This window comes from Mchenga conophoros, linkage group LG5 (assembly GCF_057382185.1).
Source record: "Mchenga conophoros isolate Kocher_MC1m ecotype Shallow Benthic linkage group LG5, M_conophoros_male_GT1.1, whole genome shotgun sequence".
Classification (NCBI taxonomy): domain Eukaryota; kingdom Metazoa; phylum Chordata; class Actinopteri; order Cichliformes; family Cichlidae; genus Mchenga; species Mchenga conophoros.
In genome coordinates, this window is record NC_140530.1 from 20,013,693 (window position 1) to 20,030,870 (window position 17,178).

At 40.6% G+C, this 17,178-nt stretch overlaps 1 protein-coding gene across 2 annotated transcripts in view; it reads right to left on the bottom strand.

Annotated features, from left to right (window-relative positions):
• Positions 1 to 146: 146 nt before the first annotated feature.
• The window catches only part of srgap3 (SLIT-ROBO Rho GTPase activating protein 3), a 57,935-nt gene continuing 40,903 nt past the window's right edge, over positions 147 to 17,178 (bottom strand). The window contains exons 7-22 of one of the 2 annotated variants that reach the window (XM_085273999.1): positions 16,112 to 16,333; positions 15,933 to 16,034; positions 15,120 to 15,317; positions 14,896 to 14,980; positions 13,021 to 13,048; positions 11,237 to 11,267; positions 10,854 to 10,914; positions 10,186 to 10,263; positions 9,949 to 10,083; positions 9,443 to 9,548; positions 8,449 to 8,676; positions 8,196 to 8,269; positions 5,615 to 5,795; positions 5,342 to 5,491; positions 4,939 to 5,248; positions 147 to 3,772 (exon numbers count right to left, since the gene is read on the bottom strand). In XM_085273999.1, the coding sequence (XP_085130125.1) occupies positions 3,326 to 3,772; positions 4,939 to 5,248; positions 5,342 to 5,491; positions 5,615 to 5,795; positions 8,196 to 8,269; positions 8,449 to 8,676; positions 9,443 to 9,548; positions 9,949 to 10,083; positions 10,186 to 10,263; positions 10,854 to 10,914; positions 11,237 to 11,267; positions 13,021 to 13,048; positions 14,896 to 14,980; positions 15,120 to 15,317; positions 15,933 to 16,034; positions 16,112 to 16,333 (2,436 nt within the window). In that variant the 3' untranslated portion in view covers positions 147 to 3,325. Of the gene's footprint in view, positions 3,773 to 4,938; positions 5,249 to 5,341; positions 5,492 to 5,614; positions 5,796 to 8,195; positions 8,270 to 8,448; positions 8,677 to 9,442; positions 9,549 to 9,948; positions 10,084 to 10,185; positions 10,264 to 10,853; positions 10,915 to 11,236; positions 11,268 to 11,744; positions 11,848 to 13,020; positions 13,049 to 14,895; positions 14,981 to 15,119; positions 15,318 to 15,932; positions 16,035 to 16,111; positions 16,334 to 17,178 lie in introns of both variants that reach the window. The other variant, XM_085273997.1, reaches the window with a different exon arrangement.

The following is a 17,178-nucleotide window of genomic DNA, read 5'->3' on the forward strand; positions in this document are numbered from 1 at the left end:
TACAGTAATGTTTAGCCTTGACAAGGTTTCCCATTAAAGATGTATGGCTATTTCAAGACAGAAGACAAACATCTCTCTGATTACGTTCTTTGTTTTGTTTTGTTTTTCTTTTCAAGCATCAAAACCAGTGACTCAGAAAGTCTGGATGACAGAGCAATAATGGTTTTTATTTGGATGCAGGAGTTTTCAACATCCAGTCAGTGGCATGATGTACGTTACATCACAGGTTTCAACCCACCAGACACTCACCAACAAACAGCATCACCAGACAAACAATTAAAGAGAAAGTAAACAGCGTGACAGCAACTCACACTCCGGTCCTCCGATGGGGCCATATTCTGTTCTCATACTGGGATTTTCTTCTTGATTAATAGCTTGCTGTCTTCTCTTGTCACCAGACTATCAGTGTAACCCATTTAAGCACACATTCCAGAAAAGAAAATGGCACTGTAACATCACATGTAGGGACTGATGAGAGTGCACCAAGTGCCTTTATAACCTCTCATGTAGAGGGTCCATATGAGTCCATCTGGCAGCGATGTTTTTTTGAAAGGGAAGGAGCAAAATGGCAAGAATTAAAGGCTCAACCACAGCACAGGCAGTTCACAGGGAAACCCCCAAAAAGTAAAGGAGATGATTCTACCGAGCTCTGCCAGTAAATTACGTATACAGTAGTTCTTATAGCTCCTGATCTTCAGGTCTCACCCAAGCACAGACGAGCAGTTCAATGATTTTATACACAATATAACACTTATGTTGGCCTGACTACTGAGTAGCAAGAGAAAATAAAGATTAAAAGAAGGCAACATCAGTTTATAATAAACATGACAACTAACCACATATCACAGTTAAAAAAGTAAAAAAGTAAAAGTTCAATAAAAATTGATGTTGTGCACAAAAGGCACTCAAATCTTCTGCTCCACTTATATTCTATAAATAAAAACAAAACAAAAAATAATAATCTACCTAAATGTAATTTATTTCCCCCCTTTTAAATTGAATTGTGTGCTTTCTTCATATTTTAATAACAGAAGCGTTTTGTAACATTAACTTCATATACTGTAGATCAACTGGTGCAAAACTAATAACCAGGTTAATAAGATGTTAAAACTAGAAGGATTCATTAAACCATTGCGATGATTCTGGATCATAATGCCCATCGAGAGCAATAGCCTCCGCTTGCTTATGCAATACCAGCAGGAACCAGCAGAGGGGGTGACAGCACTGTGTACGTTTAAATGCTATATCAACTTTATTCTGGCTGTACTAGCTCTCTGTTCTTACTAATCCTTCCACCCTGTACTTTTGTATATAGGTAAATAATTTGATAGTCGAAAAGCAAACAATACACCAACAACAAGCGAGTATTTTCATTTTACATCAGGTGTCTGCATTTGACAGGGAAACTGTGATTTCAATGCGAATAATTTTTGTTAGATTCGATGCATTTTTGTTATTTTGCTTTTGTTCAATCAGGCGTTGTTAGTTCTTGTTCACTTCTGATCTAGCAACAGTTATGAGTATCTTAATTCATCACTCTCAACCCACGTAAATACTAAGGGCAGTTACTTAGTCCAATTTTTAATTAAGTTGTGCGTTTCACCAAGCCAAGGCACCACATACCGTCGAGTCCCACATTACAGCGCAAGACATGCAGAACAGAGCAGGCTCTTTGGGATGCGGATTACAGGGTCTTTAGATTACAGCTGTCAGGATGACAAGAGGTACAGTAGATATAAATACTTAAATGTTCTTCTTTAGAGTTCTTCCAACTAAGAGTACGAGTCTACAATCTGAGTGTATCGGTAACCATAGACAATCTATCATGTAAAAGGCAGAAAGAAGGAGGCCGTTCTGATGACTGCACGTTAACACATCTAGTTCTCCAGCTTTTCTGGGTGAGCACAGCATTTTCAGTGTGAAAGAGGAACCATCAGAAGTTTCACTGTTTCTTTCATAATACTAAAAATCACCCAAATATGACTTGAACCTGAAAACCTTTTGCGAACTGAGAAGAGACTGAAAGATATGTCAATAACATACTTTGTGTTGTTTCCAGCAGCAATTAGTGGTCTATAGTTCACATGAGTACCATTTGAACAGTACTATGGTGAATGATGATCTGAACTCTTTGTTTTCTTTTCTTTTTTTTCAGTCAAAATGTTTGAACTTTACCGGAAATGATAAAAAGGTGGTTCAGAATCCTTACAAGTGCCATTCATATCAACCCTTTACGACATTTCATATTAACCTGTACACAAATAACACTTACAAATTACTAGCTATATATTATGTACAAGTTTACCACAGGATTCCTACATTAGTTGGTGCATTATTCTTCTGCATTCCATACACAGCAACTAGAAAAACAAAATAAAATATGGAAACAGCCGTGTTACGTCTGTCCGCTGTTCAACCATGCGTGATGGTAGAGGCTGACTTATTTTACTCTAGTACTGATTAATAATTTCTAAGACTTCACAGATCATCTTCATGCCAAGATGCTCCATCTTTTGCAGCGAAACCCACACGAAAAGTCAATGTATGGTGGCAAGGCATTATTTTTTTTTAATATGTGGGCATCTGAATCCTGATTTTAGTTTTTCATTCTTGTGGATCAGAGTTTAAAGTCATATGGATTTCTTAGAATTAGCAAGCTTGTTCACAGATCATTTCATTGCAAGTCTCCTTTCAGTGATGCAACTTTCCCTTATTTTCCCCAATCTGTGCATGCAGGAATAAATTTCACTGTTATGTTGCTGAAGATCCAATGTATTATAATACAAACAGAAAGGATGTTTATTTCAAGTAACTTTGTATTTACAGCCATAAGGCCTTTGCCCAAAATGGACAAACGGACATATTTTTACGCCTGAACAACTGCCGACGTGAGGCGTTTTCACATAAGAGGAGGGACTGAAAGATTGGCTGGACTGGATATGTGATGGGCAGAAAACCAAATTTCACACAAGTATTGCTTTACTTGCATTCATTGCATCTCTGAAACAAGAACATGGCCACAGACTTTTGTTAAAACTGAGGTATAACTGAAATACACGTATTCCTATACACATTTAGTCTAGTTAAATCAAGTTTCAAAGAGAGCTGAGCTTTATCACACCTCTACAGCTTCTGCCACTGCTTTATTACCATGGTAACATACTTTAGAAGCTTTAGTGGCATCCTTTATATACGAATTAAGTCAAGCAAAAAACAGACAGGAGTATATCCGTATCTGGTTTGCACACATCAACATCTGTTTCCATAAGCTTTTCTCCCACTTGGAAAGCTTCACAGGCCTCTTGCCTACAAGCTTCCACCTTTGCTACATGGTACCAGACTTATCTCCGCCATCACCGGAAATATTCACATTGGAACCCGCAGATGCATTGTTACTCGGAAACATCTTCTCAGTGGGAGTCACAGCTGGACTGCCGACCCCTGAAGAGCTGGAGCTGCTTGAGCGGTGCTGCGTTGGAGGAGGTCGGACTGGTCTCATGGGCGGGGGGCGTAACTGTGCTCCAGCCAGCCGGGCAGAGAGAGCCGGTTTAAAGGTGGTCATCATCTCAGATGTTGAGCTGCTACTGCGCCGCATGGCAGCATCTGGATCACGGATCATAATGGTGTGCAGTGGACTCCCGGGCTCTGAGCTAACCGGATTCTTCATTGGCTCCAGTGTGTCCAAGACAACATCGGGAGCCTGTTTAACGGTGTTTTGGCGCTCCAGCTCCCGCAGCTCATGAAGTGCCGTATTCATAGTCTTCTCTATGTCCTGAAGAAACGAAAAAAGCAGAGAAATCAGAAATAAAAGCCAGGACTCCACTGCGTTACCTAAAAAAGTTTTGTTTAACACGGTTTACAAAAAGCTTAGTTATCATGTCGAATATATTTATATTTCCATAAAATGGCTTAAACATACCACTGTTATTGTCCTGTTTATATTCATACTGGGTAGAAAAAAAACTCAAGATGGTGGCGCGTGCATCATGCGAGGCCCAGCATCTCTTCGGATTTTGCAAATTAGCTGTGTTGTATATACGTAGCACATCTGTATATTTGTTCACAGTACATCTGTATATCTGCCCCTCTGTATAGCAATACAGATCATCTGTATATTGGTACATGTATATACATCAGCACATCTGTACATTTGCCCATAGACCCTAATACTAATCCTAACTTTATTAGTTATTCCAAACCCTTTGAAAAACTGACCCTTCCTGAATTCTAAAGCAAGCTTATTTATGCACTGGTTAGCAAATGAAGAGAACCTGGATCAAGGCCAGCAGTGTGCTCTAGCTTCGGTTTCAGAGATACAGGTCTACCTGAGTGCAACAATATCAAACATGGATGTTGGCTACAGTGATGTCATCCATTGTGAAGTATCAGTACCTATCAGGAAGTATCAAGCTTTTCCGCCGTCGCCATCTTGCTAGCAAAAACTAGATATGATGAGGATTAGTGGGTCTGACTGTGAAACCGCATGCTAGTTGGCTAACAACTTGTGATTAACAACTCCTTAGCTTGTGGTTTCATACCACAAATAATCCTCCATTTGGAAAGATGGCATAATGAAGATTTTTTTCCCAACATGAGCCAAAGTGAGTGACTGAACTCGTAAATTCAGAAGAAAAGTGTTCACATAGGTTAGGACAGAAAGCCTTTTTCTTGTAGACTTCTATAATAGCAAACGTCTTTTTGCAATCTAAGCTATCGCCATCTGGTGGCTGTCAGACAGACACAGGTTTAATGCACTTTGGCATTGGCTTCATTTTTTCTAACCAGGTAGTTACGTCCATGTTTTATACTCTATACAGTCACATCTCCTGCTCTCAGACAAGCTTCCCTGTCAACTGTTCTCACTTGTACCCTATTAATGTTTGAGACAAGAGACATACTCTGTGAATTAAAATTTAAAACTGTTTATTTTAGTCTTACCTCTGCCAGAGCCTCAGTGTCTAGTGATTTGTGGTCCCCCAGGCTGCTGTGGCGAGTGGTCCCTGGCACTGGCCTTAGTGGGTGGCCCTCAGGATAGCCCTTCCTATCTGGATAGTTTATGCTTCCTGCACTGCCAAAGGTACCAAGGCGCCTTTTTTCTGGGCTCTCCATGCGGCCTTTGCTGATGGATACCTTGTGAGGGCTGCTAGGACAGGCTGCAGCCCGTGGTGGAGTGTCAGGCACTCTTGTTGGGCTCTGGGTGTCTGTTCGGCGACGTGGGATTGCTGCTCCATCAGATCGCAACCTGACCCTGCAGACATGGATCAGATCATATCAACTGTCAAGAAAATGTCTCAACATTACAAACACTTGAAAAATGAAAGGTGTTTATTTTTAAATGTACCTCCCCATGACTCCTCCAAAGTTGTAATCCGGTGATTGCTCGCATGGTGATGGGACATCGTTTTTGGATGAACCCTTATCTTCCAGCAACGGTCCACTGCTGGCTTCACTATCTGCTTTCTGGCTGAGGTTATCTGAGAACGCATCATCTCTGAAAGAGCAGATTCAGGTGCACTAAGAATAAGCTATGGATGCAGACTACAACAAATACAAAGGGCTTACAGTACTTAACACAAGATAAAGAACTACTAAAGCTCAGTCTGTTGGCACGTACAGGTCTTGTACTACGATGTACTGATGAGGGATGAGGCCATCCACGCCATTGTGACGGCCTTCCCACCAGTCTTCAGATGCTCTGTGATACAGAAGCAGGGAGGCTCCCTTCTTGAAGGACAGCTCCCTGGGACTGCGTCCCACATAGTCAAATTTGGCAATGGCCTCAATCTGTTCCACTTCTGAAAGAAACAAACAAGAAAGTAAGCATGAAAAAACGAATCAAAGTGGACACAGCATGATTAGTCATACCACGAGACAGACAGCACCGTGTAAGCTGTATCTCATAGCTCTTTTTTCTGTGGCAAATCCCTCAAACAGGCACGTTTCCTTTATATCAACTTTATTACTTGTGTATGTGGGCTGTAAAAATACAAACTGAAGCACATATTATGTTTTCTAACATTTCTTGGTTGCTTCAATAGTAATTGAACTGGAGAGTTTGATTTGATTTGAAAGGTGGATTTCAAAAGGCCAGTAGGGTCAGTCAGAGTTCACTGTGTGTTGAACAGGAATCATCTATGAGCCAGAAAACCTGCAAGTGTACTTTTATTTTGAAAACCCATTAGAGGTGTGTCTGAGTGTTACAGAAGAGAGCACAAGACAAAGTTGAAAAGCAGCTTTGTTCATGTTTTATTTCAACTATAAGGACACTGTCATTGCAGCGCGTGTAAGAACTATATTTTAATTTCTTAAATTAAACCTGACGCATTGCCACAGGAGACAAACTGCAAAAACACAGCACTTCACTCCCAATACTAAGGCCAGCAGGAGAATAACTTGCATCAGGAAACCAGCCTTTGGTCTTACCAAGTAAGAAAAGCACCAAAAGAGCCAACAACACAGATGAATGTCACAGATAGTTGTTGTCACCGAGAGGAGATATGATTCTCTGTTTTACCTGCGTTTTGGCTTACGTGCCTGCCCTGATTATGGATTCAAAGCTAAGAGTGGGAAATACTACACAAAGGAGAAAGTCTCAGGAGAGTTGCTGACTAATGCTGAACAAAGAACAAGCATGAGAGCAGGGGGTGGGGTGGCCAGACACACACATACGCACACACAAATAGATCAAAGAGGCAGTGCTGCATGCCAATACTCTTTACTCAACTTGCCTTCAGCTTCAAACATCACTTAAGCTGTTGTGATCAGAAGCCGCTGCAGCTCAAGCCTCGCTCACCTCTCAGTCAAAAGCACTAATAAAAAAGGTCAGGCTATATTTAAGACTTTCTGATCCACAAACAATTCTAAAATCCCACATTCTTATATGTCTTGTGTGAAATCCTTGTTATACACATGTTTAAAATGTGAATTGCTTAGCAAACGACCAGTATATCTGTTTTTAAAAATAGTTGTCTCTGGAGCAATAGAATAATAGTTAACCACAACAAGTCTAAAACTACCATCTACCACAATGTGAGAGAATGATAACGTTATGCTGAAGTTCTGAATTTAACTACAGACACAAGACCACAGTTCAGATGGCCACTAACATCAGAGCTAAATGAAAATAACAGCTCTGCCATTTATAGGTAGGTTTATACGCTGTATAGGCATAGAGGTAGCCTGACTGCTTACAGCGGTTTGCAAGTCTTCACTGGCCCTTATTTCTTTGCTTTGCTACAAAAATGGAAAAAAGGTGCAGCGATTTATTGAAAAATGCAAACATGCATGGAGATATAGTGTATAAAGCAAGAACAGAGCTTAAAGGTCAATATTTGATTTGACCACCTTTACTCTTCAGCACAGCCTGACCTCTCTTATTGTAAATTCTCTTTAGGTAATTTTCAGGAATAGTTCTCCGGGGTTCTTGATGGACATACAAAGCTCTTCTTTGGATTTTGGCTGTCTTTTGTTCTGTTCTCTGTCATGATGATCCCACAATGCTTCAATAATGTGAAGGTCCAGGCTCTGGGGAGGCCAATCTGTGACTGATGGCGTTCCACTGGTGTTTTTCTATCCAGATAGGTTTGTACTGCATTGGCAGTGTGTTTGGGATCATAACCATGCTGAAAAATTAAGCTGTTGCCAATCAGACTTTTTCCAGATGGTATTGCACGGTGGATCAAAATCTGATGGTACTTTCTAGTTTTCATAATCCCCCAACACCATCAGGTAGCCTCAAATCATGACAGAGCCTCCACCGTGTTTTACATACGGCTATAGACACTGTTGTACCTCTCTATACTGATGACAGTCTTTCTTTTTAAATGATTTTTTTGTGGATTTATCATTCCTTAAGACCCTTTGCCATTGATTTTTAGTCCAGTTCTTGTGTAATGTGGCATAGCTCAGCTTTTTCTCCGTCTTCCTTCCTTAAGAATGGCTTCTTGATAGCCTCTCTCTCACAACAATAATGCAGATGTTCAGCAGGAGGATAATTTTTTATGTTCAACACCTTAGTTTGGTATGTTGGCACACAGCAGTAAACAAAAGGCTGAAAAGGCTGATGGGTATTCTCTTAGTTATAAAGGTATTAGGTCCTAAAGCCTTTTATAGTAATTCAAGTGGTGGCCTGTTACTGTTGGTCAGTGGGAGAAAAATTATTACGAGGCCTTTAATAAAAAAAGGAAGCGACTAACCCTCATCGCTGGTGTGTGGTTCTGTCCCATTATCAGCCTCATCAATGGTTCCTGGTTCACTGTGTGGACTGTCACTAGAGAAACAAAAACAGACCAGAAAGACATTAATATGTAGATAAAAAAATATGAAAAAATCATGTTTGTACAGTGAATTTGTTAATTTACTGTCACAATTCAGCCTTAAAATCAATGCAAAACAGAGCTGAACACACTATAGTATCACATACATATTACACTGTACCACAATACCTACCAATACTCTTCGCCCCCTGTCATGCACTTCTCATAGACTGGGCCATCCAGCTCTCGTTGACTTGGAAAGATGACTTCATTGTGGCTAATTATAGTCTTGATGACTTCGTTAACATGAGCTTGACATGCTACAGGATCCTGGCCATCTGGGATGGGCATCAGAGTTGGACCAAAGCAGATAGCTAAATTGTATGGATCCATCATGTTCTCGTCACTGTACTGTGAAAGACTGACGGACGGCACAGGACAGAAGTCACAATTTTTTGTTATGTATGCAAACTGTACATCTATTTAGCTAAAACCTTATTGATAACCAAACAACATAAATATGTGCTAATCTGATTATTAAGATTCATCAGTTCATTTAGAAACGATTCAATTTCTCTTTCTATTTTGTCTATTTTGACAGAATTTGCAGTAGCAGATACGTCTCTTAGGGCGTCACTGGCTTCACCTGATTTCAGTCCTTATGTACAGTCATCACTGCAGCTTACTTGAAAAACATTTTGATCAGTCAACCTCTCCAAGGAATCAACTTACACCGCACAGCCCACTCTTAATAACGAAGTCATCGAGTCATCAAAAGGAAATCATCAAGAGGAAGCCATAATAAATGTCTACTTGAACATTGTACTTAAGCTGAGGTTGAGCAGCATCATTGCAGTTCATATGGCTCCAACAAATTTGACAATTAAATCAGCTAAATTCAGTAAAAGGAGCACAGAAAACATCTATTATCAGAAGAAAGGTTTCTTATTCCAATATGGAAACCTATAAATAACTTCTAAAACACTGATATAGTAATAAATACCATGTCTTATTTTAAATACACTTTTGTTTTGTCTATACTTTTTTCCATATTGTATGCCTATTCTGTAATTTTCATATTAGTAAAGGTGTAAGATTCAGTGTCATATCCTGGTGCTTAAGCAACCGCCGAACTCATCTTTTTACACTGTTTTGGGAGACCCAAAGCAGTGAAATGTGTGACTCACTGGTTAAGGAAAGCAAAAAGATATCTCATGACGATTATGATGGTCCGAGGAAGAGTGACAATAATCTGCTGGATGTGGTGTGCTCTCTCAGCTTCAGACTCCAGCTCTGAAAGACAGAAACAGAGACGTTTAAAGATGCTGCACTGAAAAAAAAGAGAGACACAAACTGCAGCTACAGTGCCAAGGCAAAAAGTGGTGGAGATTCTGAAAATGGTTTTTGACAATTTAATATGCCGCCTCATGCATTTCACCAGCCCAAAGCCACAGTGAGTGATCACATTATTTGAAACAGTGGAGAAATTATCCTGTGGTGAACTTGCACGTGGCACAGTTATGTGGCCTGCACCCCAAAGCAGAAAGCACTGGTGTTACTGTTAGACTGCTTCCACGTGCAGCACGGCATGACTTTCTCTAGTCCAATAAAGCTAAACATCTACCTATCACTGTGTTTTCTCTTTTCTGTGAAGGTGAGTGAAAAACGCTTGAAGCAAGGTCTGTTAACTCACTGATAGTAGAGATGAAATCCAGGAAACGCTCCTTTGGGAAGAGCGGGTTCTCGAGTCCTCTGAAGTACAGCTTCAGGACGCCTGCCACTGAGTTTATATCATGCTCATTCTGATCATCAATCAAGGGATCCTCACCTAATTAAGAAACACACGAGTGCTTTCAGCGGCAGCATTTGTTGAACTGAAAAACGTATCAAGGTAGTTCATCCCACAGATCATGTTGAAATATTGACTAACCTCTCTCAAATGAGTTTTTAATATCATTGACCTCCACCTGCGATCCTGGCACACGAAATATGCCTTGCTGCTGCAAACCTGAAAGAAATACAACCCAGAATTTACTGAATTAGAGTTACGCTAGCTGCCATTATCTCCAAAACCACTGCCAGCTTCTTTGAAAGCCCACTGGAAACACATAACACAGAGCAGGAAATGTAATCTAGTCATAAAGGGAGATGCATATTTTTCCAGCAGAGGGCCCCTCAGTGAGTCTGCACCATATGGTTCCAGTTAGAGGGTTCTAATCAGTTTTCTGTAGTTTCATTAGGTCCAGATCCAGGGGAAAGGCCTGCAGGCTAAACCAACGAGCTGAAGACAGATGTGAAAGGTAGACAGGGAGGAGTTATGGGCGGTGGGGGTGAGTTGGCTGAACTTACTAAACAAAGACCAATGGGACTTTCAAAACTCTCAGTGTGTGACCTATTGTTATGAGCCTGCGAAATCACTGGTAAGCAGCTGAGTGCTGCGGTGGCGAGCAGAGCAAGCTTCTACCAGCATCTATTTGTGAAAATAGACTGCTGATGTCTCTTCTTGTAAGTCTAAAGAAGTTTTCAAAGGACTTTACTTTACAGTTCACTCTCGTTATTTTTGCCCCATCACGCAGAAGGGCTTGATGAAAGACTTACCATATAGATTGATGTATCTGATACAGCTTTCAACAACAAGTGGAATTGGTTGACCTGAATCCTGAAAAGAAAAGAAATAAATACATTATGAATTTTTGCTTTTATACGGATCTAATAAGTGATATCTATCTATCTATCTATCTATCTATCTATCTATCTATCTATCTATCTATCTATCTATCTATCTATCTATCTATCTATCTATCTCATAGTATAATAACAAAAAAGCAAAACATGACAAGACAGAAGTAGTCTAATACCAAAAACTGCACAAACAGTTGTGAAGACTTATAGCATGCAGGTAGAGCAGAAGCAGCAGCAAATGAATGGCTACTATTAGTTCGGAAGTTTTAGTTTGTCATGTTCCCTCACTATGGCAGTACCTGAATGCGGGCGCGGGCATTCCTTCTTCCTCTGGGACAGAAAGCAGCAAAGCACAGAAGAAGAAGAGGAAGAAGGGTCAACAAAAAGGTTAGAAAAGCTCAACTGAGTCCTTTGCAAGTTAAAAGCAAATTACAGGGACTGGTCATAACACAGCCTTAGAAATGCAGTAAGGATTGGGTGCAGTGAGGGACAAAGCAGACATACTGCTGACTCCTGCCTCAGTCCAACAAAAAAAAAGAAAGAAAGAAAAAAAGCCAGAGATGGTAAATTGTTCTGGAAGGAAATAAAGAGACAGCTGACTGACGCTCTGTCTGTCTGCACCACCAGAACCGTGGAAGGAAGGAAACGGATTAGAGGTTAAACAGAGGCGTTATATCATGATCAAGGGCAGCTGGAAGAGGGAGGAACAGAAGGCTAAAGAGGAAGAGAACGAGAGCGAAGGCTCTAGCTGCCTTTCCCTCCTGCTCCACAGGGACCGCTCGGTCATACACCACCACCAGAGGGTACCTTGATGAATGCCTCCATATTGCCGTTAAACAGCTTATGGTTATACACGGAGCGTGGCCTAGGCTTCCGCATTTTCTGTGGTTTAGGGGGAAGGGTGGGGGGCCTGGAAATGACGGACAAAAGGAGAAAAACAAACAAAACAAAAGACCACATTGTGTGAAACTATAGAAAAAATATGGTTCAAAAGCAGGTATTAAAAATCTGGCTCTAAAACAGAGCTTTATCATCTGTTTGTTTGTGGTAATACAAACCAAGCGGTAGAGTAAAAAAAGGGCTTGAATGCAATTTCCATTTCATTGCTAACAGTGGATTTGGAAGACCAAGACTGGAGTATAATTTTTTTTAAATGCTTAAGTGCAAGTAAGAGAGAAGTAATTAAGTTTCCACAGTTTATAGTTAATAAAAATACAGACCTAGAAAACCAAATGTGACATGTGATTATACAACCAACTGAATGCCTTTTGCATCATCTTTAATATTATGTGAACACTAATGAAAATGACACAAATTGTTTTTGATGTCATTTTATTTAAGAACATACTAGGACAAACTAAAGGAAAATCCTGAGGCCTCAATTCCCCGAAGTGGTGAGGGATCTTTTCCTCTTGTAGGGAAGGATCACTGCAAATCAGCACAAAGCTGTTTTTGTCCTGATGGTCTCTTCCGATATTAAAGTGCACCATTCATGGGGCACGAGGGGTCACAGAAGTGTGATGAGTGTAAAAGTACAAAAGCGAGCTTCACAGTATGCAAAACCTTAACACCAATGCATCCTCTTCAAAGCACAAAATGAGGGAATATGTTTTAGCAGAGTGGTATTCTCTCTGTTGGAGTTACTGAGTGGCTGTTTAGATATTGGATTTTCCTTAAATTTCTCATCTGTCATTAAAAAAATCATCAAAATCTGTTATATCCATTCACATACATAACAAAATCATATATGGCCACAATATACCCACAGAAAGATGGAAACAACCTTTTGGGTAAGTTCAGCAAGATGCAAAGAAATATCCTTTTAATATTTATAACAATAAACAATATGTTTTAAAAAAAGCAACTTGTACCTTTTTTGCAAATGTTAAATACTTTCATGACTACATAATACACGCAAACATGTCATTTATTTTTCCGGTAGGAATTCTTTAAAAACATTTTCTTTTCCTTTCTTTTCTAAAGATGAATTAAATATCTTGAATTCTGAAAAGAGTGGAATAAGCAGGTGTTTTGTGGCAGAGAGTCAGAGATTAGAAGCAGCTTGCTTCAAGTGCAAGCTTACCTTGTTGTTCCGCACTCAGCTCTTTCCCCTGCGAAGGAAAAAGACACACACACACACACACACACACACACACACACACACACACACGCACACACACACACGCACACACGAGGGAGATGTTATATACTGGTTTCTTTCTGGTACACATTATACAGACTCCAGTCAGTGTCCAGCCTCACTAAAGGGATTCATGACAAACAACATCGCCATTGAGGGCTGGGTGAATAAAATGGTGCTAACACCATTCACTGAAAAAGCTCCTGAGCAGTCGTAGCTAAAGCCTCAGGGGAGCCAGAGGGCCCTAAAGGGTTACAGAGCAGAGAAATGAGGGTGGCAGCTGCAGTGTTTGTATGGTGGGTAGGGAGGGGTCCTTCAGTATTGAGACTGAACAATGTCTTTGCTTGCTCACTGAGCCTTTTGTTATAGGTTTTTAACCACACATGCGTATGCTTATCCTTGCATTCTGATAAACCTAAGAACAGGAGATATCATGTAAAGAATTATTTAAAAAGAGAAGGATAACAATGGCATCAATGAGAGCATTATTTATTTATTCTATATTTACTCTGACTAACAAAGGAAGAAAGAGTGAAGGCTAACTCATTGCTAGCAGGTCTTTGGAGCATTAAAGTGAGGAACCAACAGTTAGCCTGGTATGAAATCATTCCACTGAGTGATAGACCTCGCTACCTTTGAGCAACCTTGGAATTACAGAGCAAGCATTCCTCATTCAAGCATGAGCGAGAAACTCTAAATTGATTTTTGATTCCTCTGTGACATATCTATTCTAAAAAATAAAAAAAAAGTGACAAGAACAAATCATATTTTACAGAATAAGGAAATTGGTGAGTCTTTATCTGGAAAAGAAGGGCTGGCAGATGCCCCAGCACAATCTTGTCTAGTGCCAACACTTGACATTATGTTTTTATTAATACATGCAGCAAGATGTAAACGCCATGTGGCACTCACCGGTCTCATCTCGTTCCCCTCTGTCATGCTCCCACGCAAGCGCGCGTACACAAACATACACAAACATACACAAACGCGCAAGTCTTGGGTGTGAAGCAACGAGCTAATGAGCACGACTCGGCCCTGATTGATCACCTGAATAATTAAACATGGGTGGTACCTGGAGGCGCCATATGCTCTGCTCATACATTCTCTCAGCTGCGACACCACGGACATTGAATGATAATGTGATTGTTTATGGGTATAAGAGTGTGCAGATGATTGCTTGCCACATGACTTGAATGTAATCACAGGAACAATCTCAGGTCCTGAAAATATAATAAATGCTTAAATAATGAATATAACCTGAATATAAGTGTGAAAATCTATGCATGGACGACTCAAGGCCTCAGCTGGCTGCACCTTGTGTCCTTTCCTATTAGTTGAACCCCTGGTGCAGGAGCAGCTGCAGATATGGGCCTCAGTTTGGTCCTGCTGATTGATTGGGCATAAACTGTTCACAGCCGAGGTGACAAGGGGACCCTTGGGGAAGAGGGGGAGCCAAGAAAACCTCTCTCTTGCAGCCTGGAAATAGAAACCCCCCCTGCGGCTACACCATACAGAGACTAACTGGATAATATTTTAACCACTGGAGATAAATAGAAGGTGGAATGAATACCTCAAAGTGGATATGGTCTGCTCTTTCGGGTGGTACTTTTCTATCTGAATATCAGCTCTTACTCCCTCTGCTATCTTTAAAAAAAGTGTCTGGTGTCTTTGTGGACTCTGATACCTCGCTTCCTGATAGCTGCACCACTATAACCCCGAAATCAACAGTTTTCTGTGGGTCATTACTCAGCAAAACACTAGTTCATGCACATGCCATTACCAGACGCCAAAGAGAAATCAAGAGAAAGGGATTCTTACCTTCCCCCAGTGTCTGCTTCAGCAAGTCATGCTTGGCCTGCAGCTTAATGATGAGGTTACTACCATTCAGGTACTCTTTGAATTTCTAGATGGAGATGTGAAGAAACATTTCAGTACCATTGAAATCAGCTTAAATGCTTTTTCCTCTGCTCAGCTGATAACTGATGGCTTTATTTTGAAAAGGTGCTCAGAGGCCATGACTTTGGACCGAGAGATGAACTCACTGAAAAGTAGAACATTTCTGTCTCCTGCTGATTCGCTCTCCTCTTGGCTATATTGAGCTTGCTCATGTACGTCTCAGAGGCCACAGATTTGATGGATTCAGTGGAACGGCTGTGTTGAAAGGCATCTGACACGTCAAAGTCCTCCACTGTCAGCATGTCCTGCAGTGTTTGCATGGTGGCATCCAAAGTCTTCCTCACCTGGAGAGATAGCAGGGTCACCCATAAAGCATTACATCGTAACCTGTGCTGCCCATGTATTTTGTTTTGCATCAGAATATGAGTTGAGAGCAGGCTACAGGTCAAGCATACATCAGGCCTAGTCATGAAAATGAGGAGTGTCTGGCACAGATACAAACTGTTCATGAAATTATTGAGAGAGGCTTTTTGTTTAGAATTGAGATTGATAAAGCCCATTTCCCCTAATGGCATTCATTATCTTCCAGAACACAATTCACTGGGAGACAGGGAAGAAACAGAGCTGTTGGCGCTTGCAATTTAAACAGTCCCTGGTTATTATCGCTTCCATTTCCACCTTTCTGTCGGCGTTTCTTAATGAGAAAGGTCTCTTTTCATCTTTTCATCATATATAACTTCATAGAAAACACAACATTGGCAGTGTGACAATCTAAATATATTCCCAGCCCCTGCAGAGAGAGGGGTCATCGGAGAGTAATTGCAATGAGAACAGATGGTGATGTGGCCATCCTGCTCCGATGGTATGATGGCCTTGGGGAAAATGAGAGAGGGCTTTTTGTTTAAGAGGGGGAGGAGAGGGCTACTGGTGCTGGACAGACACAGCTCATAGGCCCTCACCTCCTCATTTTCAATTTTTAGTGTTGCTAAGCGAGACTGCAGTTGATGGTAGCGCATCAGAAGTTCGGTCTGAACCGGCTGCTGGGCGCTCACTTGGCACACCTGAGGGTGGAGAAAAAACAGGTTAGAAAGGAATAAAAAAAAAAATAATTAAACTGCAATATTTTCTAGCATCTCACCTCATCTCCCATGTGTGGCAGGTATTCAAAGCGCATTGGAGGACAGAACACCTGGTTATGCATATCCATGATCTTGTGCTTGTCACTGCGGGAGTCCAAGTTGTCCACTGCATTCTCCAGGATGTCCAGTCCCTCGTGGCGTGATGTCTCCAAGTTGTACTCCGCAGACAAATAGGTCCTTAGGGTGCGTGCCAAGCTAGCATGGTAGCCCAAGTCACAGCACTGCAGAGACACAATACTAGATTAATAACTCAGAAATAAACTGTAGTTGTTAGCAAAATGGTAAAAACAAAAAATTAGTGGAAAAAAGGAACCACTGCATGTGGTCTGTAACTACAACTGAGTTTTCACAGTAATGCTAAGTGAAAAGTTCCCGTCTGAAATTGGATGTAGTTAAAAGTCTGCTAACAATCACAGGCAACAGCAATGCCATGATATACTGACCATGATATACTATTTAATTGTGCTATAAATTAATACGCCAATATATGTGAAAGAATAAGAATGTAAAAGTGAAACATTCAAGTCTAATTATATTCAGTATTTTTTCAGTTATTTATTTAATGGACTAAATTCCAAATTATAACCTGATACAATAAAAAAAAAAAGTACAGTTCATAGAATTACAGCAGCTAGCACAGTAGGACATCAGGGATAATTAAAGAGCCTTATCACACAGAGCTGTAAGAAGTAACCTAATTAAGAAGAGAATAGTAGAGCAGAGGTTTAGAGGGAGCTTGAGGCAACTGACAGCTCTGTAAATCACTAAGTAGACGCTCTTTAGCACTCTTTAGTACTGAGGAAGTAGTCTCTTCAGTTTGTGTGCTTCATTGCACCACTCAGTCAAACTGGCTCAGTAGACCAAACACTCGAGGGAGTGAATTAGCTTCTTTTTAACTAAGCAAACAGAGTGAGAACACATTCACTCATATCCTTACATCCATATAAAATCTAAATAAAATGCTACAAGTACTATTAACTCCCAGTTGCACCGCACTATAATCATAGGAAGAGTACAAAGTTTCTTATGTGGTGGGCTGTGACTCTCATATGACAAACTAAGCCTT